Source organism: Stegostoma tigrinum, chromosome 12, assembly GCF_030684315.1.
Source record: "Stegostoma tigrinum isolate sSteTig4 chromosome 12, sSteTig4.hap1, whole genome shotgun sequence".
Lineage (NCBI taxonomy): Eukaryota > Metazoa > Chordata > Chondrichthyes > Orectolobiformes > Stegostomatidae > Stegostoma > Stegostoma tigrinum.
The window spans coordinates 28,092,026-28,107,402 of record NC_081365.1 but is presented as its reverse complement, the minus strand read 5'-3'; the positions used below and the strand labels follow the sequence as shown (position 1 = coordinate 28,107,402).

The window sequence follows — 15,377 nt, the reverse complement described above, 5'->3', positions numbered from 1 at the left end:
CAGTATTGCATAAATGCTGTCCTCTACAGCTTTTGTCGATACAAAGTTCTATGTTCCACCCTGCTAAATGGTATAGATTCAAAACAGATCTAGCAGCAGAACTGTATTCAGCCACAAGTTGTGGCCTCATGTCTTGACACTTCCCTCACTCCACCCTTACTATTAAGCAAAGAGATCAATCCTGGTTCAATGAGAAATGTAGAACAGTGGAGCAGCACTAAAGCTAAGATTCCAGTCTGGTGAAGCTACGACACAGCATTACAGCCATGCTGAACAGCAGATGTAAAACCTTTAAGACAGAGTGAAGCAATCCTACAAGCAACAGTCTAGAGGAATGCTGCGACATCCACTGAATGGTAGAGAGCAATTAAAAGCTAACTGGACCGGAAGCCTTCAAGAACATTCCCTTCTTCAATGATGGTGAGCCCCTGTGCATTAATATAAAAGACAAGGGTGAAGATTTGCTAGTAACTTCAGTTAGAAATGAAAGATCTATTTTGGTCTCTGTCTGAGATCCCCACCAATATAAATCCCAGTCTTCAGCCTGTCAATTCTCCATGGGATATGAAGAAAGAGCTGCGTGGCTTTGCCATGTCTAATGCAATGAGCTCAGGCAATACCTCAGATGAAGTGTGTTTTTTGCTCTCAAACTAACTGTGTCATTAGTCATCAAGCTGTCCAGTACAGTGAAAGCATTAGCATCTAGCCAACAAAATGGAATGTGCCCAGCTTTGCACTGTCAACAAAATGCAGGACAAATCCAACTTAGTAAATTACTGCTCAATCAGTCAATGCTCAATTATCAGCAAAGTGAAGGAGTATATTGTTGTTGGTCCTGTCAAGTGGAAGTCATTCATCTGCTCACTTGTTCAGTTTGGGATCTGCCAGGATTTCTTCGCTTCCAAACTTTTATTGCTTTGGTTGAAGTAGAGGCAAATTAGCTGGATTCCAGAGGCAAAGCAGAAATAATTCCTCTTGGCATGAAGACCACATTTCACCAAGAATGGCAGCAATGAATTTGAACAAAATTCAAGTCAATGTGAATTTGGAGGAAAAAAAATCCCCAACTAAAGAGAGTCATATGAAGCACAAAGGAAGGTGGACAATGTTGTTGCAGGACAATAAACTCACCACAAAAAATCATTGCATGAGCTTCTCAGAGTGGTTCATAGGCCCAACCGTTTTCAGCTGCTACAATAACCTCCTGCCCATTCCAAGGTCAGAACTGGACATTATGCACAATGGTTGTACAGGAGCATTTAAACTTTTGCCTATGACATTTAAAGCCATTTCTATAGCTAAATGTCACATCAAAATTCTGGAGTCACCATTGACCAGAACCATAAATAGACTGGTCTCAATATTATGGATACAAGAGCAGATCAGAAGTTGGGAGTTACGCAGCAAGTAATTCATCTCCTGACTCACCAAAGTAGAGGCAAATTAGCTGAAATTTCATCACAATTCAGGAATGTAATTGAAAACTCTCTACTTGCTTAGATTAAAGCAGCTCCAACAACACACAAAAAAGTGACACTGTCCTTAAAGCTATCCATTTGAATGGTATCCCATCTAGGTTAAATATTCACTCACTCCACCACTGTCACATTGAGGGATGCAGTGTGCACCATCTACAAGAGGTAGTGCAGCAACTTCAACAGCACCTTTCAAGTCTTAGAAGGACAAGGACATTGGGTGCTTGGAAAAGCTACCAAGCAATGCTGCAAGTTCCCCTTCCATGTCACACAATATGGTGACATGGAAATATCTCATCTTTGGCTCACCACGACAGGGCAAAGTTTTGGAATTCCATATGAAACAATGTAGTGATAGCAGCCGTACCCACACCACAAGGAACTGCACTAGCTCAAAGCTGGCATTCAGAACCACATTCTGGTGGGCGATTGGGAATCAACAACAAATGCTGGCCTTACCAAAGATGTTCATATGCCTTGAATGAGTGAAACAAATATGAAATACATTCCTATTTGGGAAGAGTGAGTTTTTCTCTAGCTTTCTGTGCCACTCTACATACTTATCCCTAATACTGTGTTTCACATGGTTTTTTAAAAAAGTTTCAGCTCATTGTCCATATCTTTCTGTTAATTTTTCTGTTCTAATTCCAGCAATGAATATACACTCCCTAAGTAGTTTCAGTGGAAAGTGAAAGATTGAGAATTTTAGTACAAAGTCCTCTTATCTGACCTTTTTTATAGGTTTAAATGCAGCTAACCGCAGAACTTTGGAAGAGGTGCAGAATGTAGCCCGATGCTTACACCAGAATTTCTTCCACCATAACATCATGCTGCCTGTGGGTTGAAATGATGTCAGAGGAATTTCTAGATAAAAAAAACTTTCTCACTAATTTTTATACAGAACACAAAAAAGAACTAAAAAGGAATGCTCTGCTTTTTGTACAGAACAGATAAAACTACTTCACTGCTTTCTATTAAATTGCATAGACTTCGTGATTGCTGCAGCATAGATATTTTGAGATATTATTGTTTCATTTTGTAACTCATTTGAAGCCAAGACAACAGTGCAACTTTGATGCTGTTAAACACAGCTGCAGCTTTCTTAATTAACAACAGTGAACTGAAAGACTAAACTGCATTCATAGTCGGGTGTAATAAATTCGTACATAAACATGAGAAAAACCTTTTTTAGAAATTGGGCAGCACCATTTAGCCACTGTTCCAGTAATGACAGTGCAATCAATGGCAAGTAGGAAATTCTGTAACCTAAAGCCTTCCGCACATTCTTCTTGGCTGAGAACTGAGTCGACAAACACATCATTTCACAGAACCCTAAACGTCAGCTGGAGCCAAAGTGCAGTAATAAGCTTCCTCGTCCTGGCTATCAGAGAGCTGCAGTCAGACACTCCAGGTCTGCACAACAGAGCACCATATATGGCAATGATCTGACGTAATGGGCCACTGGCTAGAGGATGCAAAGAGCACATCTCTCATTGTTTGGTGTTACTGTCGGAATGTTCACATCGCTGATCACTGGAAGGCTGCATCGCACCATCATATTGCCTCAGTGCTCTCATTCCCACAAACGAGCAATGGAACTTCACAATCTGCAGGCTTCAGGTAGGGGAGAAACAATGCCAAAAGTGGTAAAACTTTTTTCCCCCCGGATGGGTTTCTTTAAACTTGAACTTACAGTAGAATTAGAATTACAGCTGCCAAAAAAAAACTTCGTTCGACAGTCAAGCCCCGATTACAACCAATTCAGCTTTTTAAGAAAAGGTTTTGGGGGCGGGGCCATGGTCTTAGTTGGGGTGAGTTTACATGTTCAAGGAAGTTGGAAACATCCAAAATATACATTGAATTAGTTCACTTATAAGTCATTGTATTGATAAAGTTGTTCATTTGACTGCTGTTCAAAAGTAGTCAAATTGATAGCATTCACTACAGAAAGTTATAAACGTAAGTTCGTTCTGTTTTAATAGGTAATGTATTGGTCCAGTTTTCACCTGTAATACACAAGTGTCCTTGACCTTTCATTAGTACTCTGTCAATAAGTAGTGAACTATTGTATGCTGTGAGCAGTAACCTTTTAACACAATTCTCAGTACACCATATTAAACACTAGCTAAAATTATGGCGAGTTGAGAACAGCCATAACTTATAGACTGAAGTTAATTCATTTCGGAAAACAAGTAATTACTTGTACATTAATATCATTGTCAGTGTTGTATGATCTAACAAGCTGAGAACTATATCTTAAGTCTTAAGGCTGATATTCCCTATCTCTCTGAATATTTTTTGTCTTGACTCTTAGGCATGTTCTTAATTAAAAAGTTAGATATGTTCCATAACACTTTTGTAACACAGATGTGTTCCATCATCCTCTTCCAAGAAAACAGCAATTTATTTCATGCAGTTTTGTTCAACAAAGAGCCCATCCCTAAGAATTAAAACTCATTTTCTTCCTGCAATAAATGTACATATGCATTAAAAATATATATTTTAAACAACACTGTCATAAACACAGACGATGTGCCAGGAACTCTGCCTGTTCATGTGTCTTGCATTCAAGTGTTTCAACTTTTAATTTATATAAGGTCATTGTGGCACTAATTTAAAAATATTCTTCAGATTTGCTCAAAATATTGAAAAACGAGTATTGCATATACAGTGGACAGTTTGTGCCACGTAATTTCTTTGGAGTAAAATGTACTTTAACAGCTAATTTGATATAGTACTTGCAAAGGCTACACTAACAGAAGAATATAGTTGACATAGTGTCAACTTATTTTAAAAATATCACTGTGCTGAGCAAAGTTGGATTAACAATAAATCAGAAACAGGAGTGACTTCTTGTGAAGGCAATGTAGTTTCCAAAACATTTCAGTGTACATTCGTAAAATTATACATTTCAACTGTTCATTGAATAAGCATGTGCTTAGCCCTGGGTTTAATTCTAGTGATCAAGTTAACAATTTTCCATCCCCTGGTGTTAATCTATCCTTTGCACAAAAAATGGAAAAAATTATGCAAGAAAATTTCAAAAGTCAAAGTGAAAGTATACTCAGGATAAAACAATAAAGTCACATCTGAAAGTGATTCTGATGTCACCACAGAACAGTAGGTAATAAAGTTACTATGTTTAATCATTGAGCAACTACATATCAGTGTGTGCTATAAATTAATTAACAAGCAAAGATCAGCAACAGGATCTACTTGTGTGGTCTGAGTTTATACTTTATTAAAGATGTATCTGCAAAGGTATCATAAAATGCAAAGACATTAAAGTCTCAAGCCAAAACTCATAAGTAGTCTCTAGCACTGGCCCCAGTCTTTGTAGAAATAGTGCTGAACAAGTTCACAGACTACAATTCTTTTAGAATAGAAATCCTGCTACAACATTTTTAAAGCTACAACTTTTCCCCAATCACAGTGATTAGGAATATTGCAAGCTTTCTCAAGTCAAATGTGGCTTTGCAAAACTCTGGCAAAATATATTCAAAAACTTCTTTCAACCAGAATGGGTTGGGTACAATTAAGGCTTTTTAAAGCATATTTATGATATGCTTATGATTGATATGCAGTTGCTCAAGGATTGAACAGAGTAATATCTACTGTTGTGTGACGTTAGCAGAATTACTTTCTGACTCTGACTTTACTGTTTTATCGCGATTATACTTTCACTCTGACTTTTGCCATTTTCTTTCCGCATAATTTCAAGGTATATTTAACAAGTGCTCAGCTGAGGGAAACTAAAATGTCTTGAGCATAGGGCTCCAACAATAAAAACATGTAAATTCATAAAACTACAGTAAAGACCAATTGGATTAGGTTAGTTACGAAACATGGGACATGTTTGTTTTAATACTGAAAGTAAATTAAAGTTATTTACTATGTGGTTATCTTACAAGCTACTATCATTCTCTTTGTGATCTAAGTAAATATAGTACTTGCGGATCATAAGTCACTAATAGTAAACAGTGGACCAGGTTTCAATTTCTTTTAACATTTGCGCTACACACATGCATTAATGAATTTACATGTTTTATCAGGTCTTATTGTTGTATTGGTATATAACTGTAGGTCCCACGAAACTTAGGGGAGTCATGTGGTCCTGCTGAAGTTTAAAGTCTTATTTGTTAAAAAATTGCACTTTTGCATATTTCATCCCAAGTCTCACATGGGCAGCCATTCTTCACGCATGATGTCGAATACAGAATTTGCACATTTACAATATTTCTGTTATTGGTACAAGGAATAATGCACATAAACTGAAAACTATACTTCTTAGTGAAGGTCACTTTAAATAACCAAGTTCAGCCATTATAAAATGTTGAACTAAATTTCCTAAATGATACACAAAACAACCAAAATCACATTTTCAATGTAAGAAGTCACAAGTTACTCAAATATGCTAACTTCAATCTTAATACGCATTAATTATAATGGTTGCTTTGTACTAAAATTCTAATGAAAGGCTGAAAGCTTCACGATTTATTCAAAGTAAAACTATAAACAAGCAATCTTTTGCAATTCTACATATTCCTCTTATTATAAGCATCTGTTTCAGCAATATAAAACAAAATTTCTGCTAAGAAAGAAGACAAAACCTACAAAGAAAATTCAGCAAAGTACTAAACATAAACCCTAGTAATCTATACTATTCATGCATATATATCAGTTTAATGTCAACAGGATTATTATGTAATCAACATTGTATAACCTTCAACTCAACATCTTAGATTCTAAACGGTTCAATTTATAGGCAAGTCATAGCAGCTTTAAGGACATGAGAATCTTAATGTGACTTATCAATCCATCAAAGCCTAGTGCCACTACCCTTACATTCACGCAATAAAGCATGCAATGTAAACAAATGACATTGAAAATTTAGTCGCCGGGGAAGAAATAACTTCATCTAAAATATATATCAGTTTCCACTGTTTTCTATGAAACTGTTAATTTTTTAAAATTAAACAGTATATGCTAAATGGCTATTTGTCAGCAATTTTGCTACACACGTTTTATTTGCTGAAAAATGTCTAGTTGTGAACTTCAATGGGCAACCAATGACTTAATAACAAAGCTTTTTAAATTCCAATATTGAAAATACAACTTTCGATGTTTTTATTAATTTCTTCCTATAATACTTTACAAACTGCAGCGTTATTTAATGGTATTTATCCCAGACTGTGCAGTTCTTCAGTGTGTAATTACCAATTTGCAGGGACTTTCACCAAAATAAAAACTTGCTAAAACCCTAATCGACTGGATTCCTAAAGCTTTGCGTTGCCTCGTGTGTGCTATTTAAGTTCTGATATTGTCATATCAACATTTCAATGTCTTGTAATTCCAAGACAATAAGTGCTAGGCATTATATTATTAATATTATTATCACACTTAAAAGGCAGAGAAGAAATCACAAGACAAAATGAGGAACATAGAGGAAACATATATATGTATACAACTGTGGAGAAAAGTTAGTTGGTAACTAGAAGATTTAAGACTAGCTGATAATGCTTTCAGAGTTGCATTATACATTTTTCCTCAAATAAGACAGATCACATGAACACCAAGCCAAATCAAAAAAACGTTTCAATGATTTACAAATTCATATGTTTAAAATAAAATCTATTAAAAAGTAGTGAAAACTGATCTGCAAAAAAATTGAACGTGAAGGCAGTGTAGTTATTTTCTGGAAATTTTCGTTGACCATCTTAGTATTTGTACCTTTAAATGAGACATGATAAATCAGGAGCATGATTTTCCATCTTTTAGGCTGTGGGCATCACAATCAACAACTTTAGCAGTCTGACCATGAAGATATAATTGCTAAAATCAAAATACATAAGCAACCCTGGGCTTTAAACTCTAGTCATCTGGTTGGGAAACAAGTTCATTACAAAATCACTGCCCTATTAGATTTGGGATGCATCAAATACCAGTAATTCAGCAAGAGGGAAATAGCACATTTGCCTCATTTACATTACAATTTAGTGCCTGCACAAAGTCAGGGAAGTCAGTAAGCAAAACCTCAGATTCTGCCAAGTATCACGACATTCATCTTGCAAATTACAATGTCAGGCAAAAATCACCTAGGTTTTGTTTTTGAGGTGACGTTTCCCAGCTTTTAACATATTCAGTTGTAAGAGGAACCCAAACTTGTGTTTTCCCACAGATCTCTCAATTGCATTGTATTTACTCTCGTCTCCTATCATTTTGTAAAAGCCCTGTTTCACTTTGGAAATTTCTTCCCCAATGTTCCGAGGTTAAATTGCTAATTGACCCCAGAACATTAGTAAAACAAATGTAATGTGAACCAGGCTACAACCATCTACTGAAAGCATGACATCACTTACAACCAATCAGCTGCAATTACTCCATTCACTGGGAACATTCTTTTGACAGCGTTTTTCTGTCTTCTGGTTTTGAACAAGAACACTAAAAATATATCCAGCACTGCCAAATTTGCTCATTGTTCTCAGTAGCAGTTACAACAAGTGCTGCTTCTTCGACATTGTCTTTTTGCTAATACCAGTTCTTGCTGAAGAACATGCAGAAAAGTACAGCTAAATCCTCCAGTTTTAATCTATTTGATGTTTCAGAGCATTCATCAAGGAAATGCTTGAAACAAGAAAATTTAATATAACATTTCTCCATCTAAATTTGAAGTTATCAAATCAAGCTTGCAGAAATGGGCACAATTACTTATCAAGTCTATTGAGTTGAAGATCTATTTAGACTTTTTCATCGACAGGACAAATTTACAAATTACAAAGAAAAAGCACTAAAAATCTGCAACTCTTTGCAAACTTTGCAAAGACCGCATTTATTTTTAATTAAAGCTTCTACAGCACATACAGTCAATACCAAATATAAATTTAGGAATCAAAAATGGAGCAGTGTTTCAAAGTATTCCCTGTCCACAATCTGCTCACGATAATTTTAACTTTGCCTGCCCAGCCCAGATGAAATGGGTGGACAGTTAAACCACTCATGGTACAAACCTACCAACATCACTTTACTCTTTCACATATTCATAAATAGGCACAAGAGATCAAACCCCACCCCATCCATCAACCTCAGAAGACAACAGTCTATAAATATGCACACTGAGCTCTGATAATATCACCGTGGCCTAACTACAACTTTAACGATGGAAGCCATTGTGAATCGCCTACCTGAAGACCAAGCAAGAAACAAAGTGTGGAGTCAGGAGTAAGTGTGCGCCTCCAGGTCACACCAGGAATGTTTAGGCCTCTTCAGGATCCAGACTCACCATCCCTCCCTCAACTGTGAAGCCTTCCCAACTGAACGCCAAAGACAATTCCTTAATAGCAGCAATGGCCTGCTGCTGCTCACATTCCGTTGTTAACCTGAGTATTATTTTTCAATGTTGGAACAGTTTGCAATCAGCTTTAGTGCCTGTGAATTTGTGTCCTACACTAAGTAAAAACCAAGCATCTCTTCTAGTAACAGATGCAGGCAAATGTACAAAATTGTAATGTTAAACATTCCCATGGAGAAAATAATATGGAGCTTTTGCAACTGTTCATAGAAATAATACGGTCACTTAGGCAATGAGTTTTAAAATTTGTACAATGACCACCTAGCTGTCGTATCCAGATGGTCTAGGCCCGAAACGTCAGCTTTTGAGCTCCTAAGATGCTGCTTGGCCTGCTGTGTTCATCCAGCTTCACACTTTGTTATCTCGGATTCTCCAGCATCTGCAGTTCCCATTATCTCTCATCTCTCTCCAACGCCTGCTCTTAAATTCAGCTAGTTTATTTTGGAGTTTGAATGTAAAATTTACAACTATATATTCAAGCAACAAAATATTTTTACAAGATTTCAATTTCAATCCTTACAATTCACATCTGGATGATTTTGGCCTGAAAGTTCCAGTCACATTTTAATAAAAGCAATGTCTGAAGTAAATTGCAACCTTCCGTGGTTTTTTTTTGAACAATACTCACCCTAAAATATCGAAAGGACACAACTTCCGTCTTGAGATGTAAAAACTAGCAAATGATATGATTCAGCTGTGACTGTCAAGATAAGATTTTGTGTTTCTGTTTTTAAAAACTCAAAAGCTTTGGGGATTTTTTGTTCTTAGAAGCACAAAGACCAAAAAACAAGGAAACTATGCTAAACCTTTATGACTCATTGGTTTAGGCCTCAGATGAACATAATGCCTAATTCTGAGCACCTCACTGTCAAAAAAGAGATAGTAGGAACTGCTGATGCTGGAGTCTGAGATAACATGCTGGGGAGCTGGACGAACACATCAGAGGAGCAGGAAAGCTGACGTTTTGGGTCTGGACCCTTCTTCAGAAACCCTTTTTCACGATCAAAAAGAATGTCAAGGCCTCAGAAAGGATGGGGCAGAGATTTACTAGAATCAGAGATGAGGGACTTCATCTATCTGGACAAATGAATGAAGCTGCAATTTTTCTTCATAGGACAGTGCAAATTAACAAGAGATTTAAAAGGACTGTTAAAAAACATTAAGAATTTTGATACAGAACTGTAAGCAGGGTCAGTAACCAGAGAATTAACTAGCAAAAGAGCCAGAATTGAGCTGTGTTTAACGTGGTGAATCACCATCTGGAATACATTACTTTGAAACATTGGTGAAAGCAGATTTGACAGTTCTTTTGAAAGTTACTATCTATTTGAAGAGTTGAAAACTTCTGAGGAAAATTCAGGGGGGATTGGGACCAATTGGATTGATCCTTCATAGCCCTACACAAGCACGACAAGTCAAAAAACCTCCTCTGCCACAACACAGTGCAATTCTGTATTACACTTTTAAACAATTACTACCAATTTCCACTTGTAATTTTGAAGGCCATGTACATGTAAAAACATGTTTGTCCATCAGTGGAAATCATTTTATAAACAAAAATTCTCAGATAATGTCTACTTCACATGCACTTATTAACAAAAACATTCTGAAATCAGAAAAGAATTCTGGACTTACCATCCATCGACAGGAAATTAGGAATGTTTGGGATGATGAGAGAAAGTCAGAAGAACTGTTTTAGTACGTTAAGTTAATGGAAGATTCTTCAGCATGTCATGGTGGCTCAATGGTTAGCACTGCTGCCTCACAGCACCAGGGATGCGGTTTTGATTCCACCTTCCAGCGACTGTCTGTGTGGAGTTTGCACATTCTCCTCATGACCGTGTGGTTTCCTCCGGGTGGTCTGCTTTCCTCCCACAGTCCAAAGATGTGCAGCTCAGGTGGAGTGGCCATGCTAAATTGCCTATAGTGTCTAAGGATGTGTAAGCTAGAACTGAGTTCTGAAGGGTCACTGCACGTGAAATGTTAACTCTGCTTTCGCTCCATTTATGCTGCCAGACCTGCTGAGTTTTTCCAGTACTTTCTGTTTTTATTATTAGAAACATGTTGTTCCGTGTGGATGCAAGCAAAATGACATGGTCAGACAAGGATCTAGGTAGTAAGAATACTGGTTAAATTGCGTCAAACTGCTGGAAACAAAAAGTGAGTGGAATCTGGAGATATTTTTGAAAAGCTTTCAAACAGTGCACTGCATCAAAAATAACACAAACAGAAGGATGTCAATGCAGTTCTGAATGGCCTTGTTCATACCATTACAATTCTGTGATCTATAACTACAGGGGTAAAAGTCTCATGTATTGATAATCAAGTTGGTAAAAACACATATCAAGCAACACCTGCTGTAGTTGAGTGCAGGAAGCACAGAACTGAAGGAAGTACATCCAACGTAACTAAAACTGATATTTAAATCGAGCATCAATACCAAAAAGAGATGTTACGGAATCTAGGAATCTTTACATTTCAGAGCGACAGTTCAACATTCTCAGACGCATGTAAAAATCTAAAAGACTGGAATAGATTGGGTTTAAATAATATGCTGTCTATTAGCAGACTTCATAAGGGGAGAGCTGAAATGAAATGTTAGAACAAAGGAGGTAAACAGATTGTTCAGATTTTAAACTACATTGGAGGCTGCTGAATATTTGGAACAGACAATCTAGGAAAAGTGAATAAAGTCAGCAAACCATAGAGGAAAACCAGCAAGATAATTAGCAGAGAAACCACTTAAAGAGTGTAACAAAATGAGGAATATAAGGCATCTTTTAATCTTAGGATCCAGGCAAAGGAAATAATCCTGAACAATTCTTATTTACAACAAGATCCTCGAATGAAATCATAACTCTTTGATAGCTACAATATTTCAGCATCACTGTGGAATTTAACACACCATTTAAATCCTACATTTTCATCCATACACACATTGACCATTTAAAAGGACTCTCCACTTCACACAAGTTAAATTTTCACGCTCCAAAACCCTAAAGAAAACATAACCAGAAAGTGTTTTTAAATAAACCAAGAGGTGAGAAAATACCTGCTTTAAAGGGTTTACATAACTATAATGATATTAATTATAGTCTACTACTTTTCTCTAACAATTCGACTGATAAGGAATAGCTCCTAGAATATTTTAGTGACTTATTATTCTTGTGCATTACGAACAATTTGCTTTGAAGATCAAGAATGAATTGGAAATGTATAACTCAACAAACTTTCTTCGACAAGTTTAAAATGAAAATGCATGGAAGGCAAAGCAATAGACAAACTTCATGAGAAAAACAGGGTTCGTGTTTTCTAGTTTCCAAAATATATACTGAAGCCAATGGCGCTGCAGATAAAATAGTTCCATCCGAGAAACATTACAAAAAGTCTTTTATGTTGGTAGCACATCATTTTCAAAAATTAAACATAGAAATTATTGATTGAAAATTAAATTTTGTTGCATACAAGTATGTCATATTTCCAGCAAATCAGAATCAACCATTCATTATACAATCCAACAATTCAGCCTTTATATCATATATATTGCAGTGTCTGTGTGTTTGTATATACATGTTCATCTTCACTAGCATGTGTGTAGAATAACTTCCCTGGTGCTGGGACAAAGGATATTACAAAGAGGGTGCAGAATATTCTGCAGGGTAAAGAAACTGAGCCAAGTATTGTGGTATAAATTGATCCCACAACAAAGAGAGGTATTGAAGTTGTATGGTTATGCTTTTAAGAGACAGTGAAAAGTTAAAAAGTAGGACTTCACAAGGTATAGATAACGCTGGAGGAACACAGCAGGCCAGACAGACCCTGAAGAAGGGTCCTGACCTGAAACGTCTGATGTTGCTGTGTTCCTCCAGCTCCACATTGTGTTTTTTCTAACTCCAGCATCTGCAGTTCTTACAATCTTGGACTTCAGAAGGTAGTAGTCTGTGGATTACTCCATATGCCACGCACCTGGTTATAGAACCAAGAAATAAATAGGGTCAATGAGCAGATGGAGCCCTGGTGGTTAAGCAGGGAAGATGGGGACTAGCTTGAAGGTAGGAGTCACTATCTGAAAGGAATAGTTTGCACCGCAATGTTCTCATGGGAAAGTTCACCACTGTGGTTGGGTACAATTGGCAGGGGCATATTGAACCAACATATAAAAGTAAAAAGAAGTAGACTGTGTAAAAAAGTAGACGTGTTGGATACTACTAGAGAAGGAAGCAGTAACACATTAGGTAGGAGTAAACAAAGAAGGACAATGAAGAATACAAAGATAGATTTACAACACCAGTTTGTAAACACCTAAAGTTTGATAAATATGGTTGGCGAGCTACAAGCACAAATAGCTATATGGGTGTGTGTCAACAAGCAGAATGTGGCTTAAGAGGGTTCAGAGGAGGTTTACCAGGATGCTGCCTGGACTGGAGGGCTTATCTTATGAAGAGAGGTTGACTGAGCTCGGTCTCTTTTCATTGGAGAAAAGGAGGAGGAGAGGGGACCTAATTGAGGTATACAAGATAATGAGAGGCATAGATAGAGTTGATAGCCAGAGACTATTTCCCAGGGCAGAAATGGCTAACACGAGGGGTCATAGTTTTAAGCTGGTTGGAGGAAAGTATAGAGGGGATGTCAGAGGCGGGTTCTTTACACAGAGAGTTGTGAGAGCATGGAATGCATTGCCAGCAGCAGTTGTGGAAGCAAGGTCATTGGGGTCATTTAAGAGACTGCTGGACATGTATATGGTCACAGAAATTTGAGGGTGCATACATGAGGATCAATGGTCGGCACAACATCGTGGGCTGAAGGGCCTGTTCTGTGCTGTACTGTTCTATGTTCTAAGAATTGAGGTTCTGGGTGCTTACTACTCAAATGGTAGACAATATTTTAGAAACAATAGTTGGAGAAAAACTTAACAGACAAATGGAAAAGCTTTGAGTTAATTACAAAGAGCCAACAGGTTAAGTGTGTTCAACAAGTTGAATCTTGTGATTCTGAAATAGAGAAGGTTGATAAAGAGAACATAGATAAATCTACTATGTATATTTTAAGAAAGCATTTGCAAAAAAATTCTACTTAAAAGGTCATTTAACATAATTGAGATGTACAGAACAGAAAGGTCAGCATTAGTTTGGATAAAAGATTGACTAAAGACTGAAAACTTTAATTTGTGGAGACGACTTGTTTTCAGACTGTAGGATGGTACATAGTGGCGTTCCCCAAGGGGCAGTACTCCATCACTTATATCAGAAAATGTATATAAATGACATGGATATCAGAACACAAAACATAATTTCAAAATTGTCTAGATGAATTTAGCTTTGAAGGTGCAGTAAACAGTGAGTAAAACATCAAATAACTATAACAGGATGTATATAGGTGAGTAAAATGAGCAGACTGGTGGGATGGAATTTTCTGACAATTGTGACATGTTGCATTTGGCAAAAGGGATAGGGAAAGGCAATCTCGACTAATGGTGCTGACCTAAGGAGTTTGCAAGAATGGAGAAAACTGGAGGTTCATATGTATAGATTTTTGAAACCACCAATTTTGGGAGAGTGCTTAGTAAACCTTCTGTTGAGATTTTGATTACCAAAATGGGGATATTATGCTGAGCCTTTACAATGGCCACAAGTAAAGTGTTCCATCCAGTTCAGGAACTCTTGCTTTAGGTAGGCTGTAAAAGTTCTTGAAAAGCTGTAGAAGAGATATGCCAGAGAAGTGCCAGTGATGAATTTAGGTACAATATTAGTTTGGAAAAGCAAAAGTTCTTTCTCCTTGCAACAAAGGAAATTAAGTGGTAATTTGACAAAGATGCACATGATTACGATATGTTTCAACAAGTTAGACATGGGAAAACTGTTCCCAATAGCTATTGTTAGAAGGACAAGCAAGAAAAGCCTGGAGATTATAAAGAAGAACATTTTTACATGACAAATGGTCATGAACCGGAAATCACTGATGAAAGCAGCGGCAACAAATGATTTCAGAAGAAGATTGAACAGGCTTTTGCGAAAAGTAAACTTAAAGGATTATAGAGATATATTTGCATAAGAACTTGTGGTGAGGTGAGTAATCAGCCAGCACTTCCATTCCTGAGACATGATGGTGACACCTATAAAGCTGCATGAACGTCAGGGAAAATGAACGTTCAGCTCGGACTGTCTCTGTCTGGCACAAAACATAAAAAGTGGCTCCTTGGGAAAGGTACTAGAGAGCAATTACAGCCTGAGGAATCATACTTCAACATGAGTCAGAGAAACAAAATTGAAGGGAAGGATTTATGAATTTGCAATATAATTATGAGTATTTGCAGAACTGTTGAAAAATCTCATAATATTCAATTTATTTGTTAGTTAACTATGTATTGCACTTTAGACTGTTCATGTTAGGCAATGTAGCAGTGGCTCAGAAAGGCCTATGGATTTTTTTTCCCCTCAGGCACTGGGCAGTAATGGTAAAGCTCCATTTATTGCACAATGAGTCAGTTTCCTAGTTGAGTTTTGAGGGAAGTAAGAACAGTCATGGGTACACAGTCAAGGCAAGCCTATCACTAA

At 37.0% G+C, this 15,377-nt stretch overlaps 2 protein-coding genes across 6 annotated transcripts in view; one reads left to right on the top strand and one right to left on the bottom strand.

The window, feature by feature from the left end:
- Positions 1 to 15,377, bottom strand: part of cmss1 (cms1 ribosomal small subunit homolog) — a 323,071-nt gene that overhangs the window by 257,820 nt on the left and 49,874 nt on the right. The gene's annotated exons all lie outside the window — the stretch shown is intronic.
- filip1l (filamin A interacting protein 1-like) overlaps positions 1 to 15,377 on the top strand; it is a 245,810-nt gene that overhangs the window by 193,189 nt on the left and 37,244 nt on the right. The window contains exon 1 of one of the 3 annotated variants that reach the window (XM_048540827.2): positions 2,838 to 3,095. The exons of the other annotated variants lie outside the window; for them this stretch is intronic. Within the exon in view, the coding sequence (XP_048396784.2) occupies positions 2,929 to 3,095 (167 nt within the window). The 5' untranslated portion in view covers positions 2,838 to 2,928. Of the gene's footprint in view, positions 1 to 2,837; positions 3,096 to 15,377 lie in introns of those variants that run through there. 3 annotated transcript variants of the gene reach the window in all.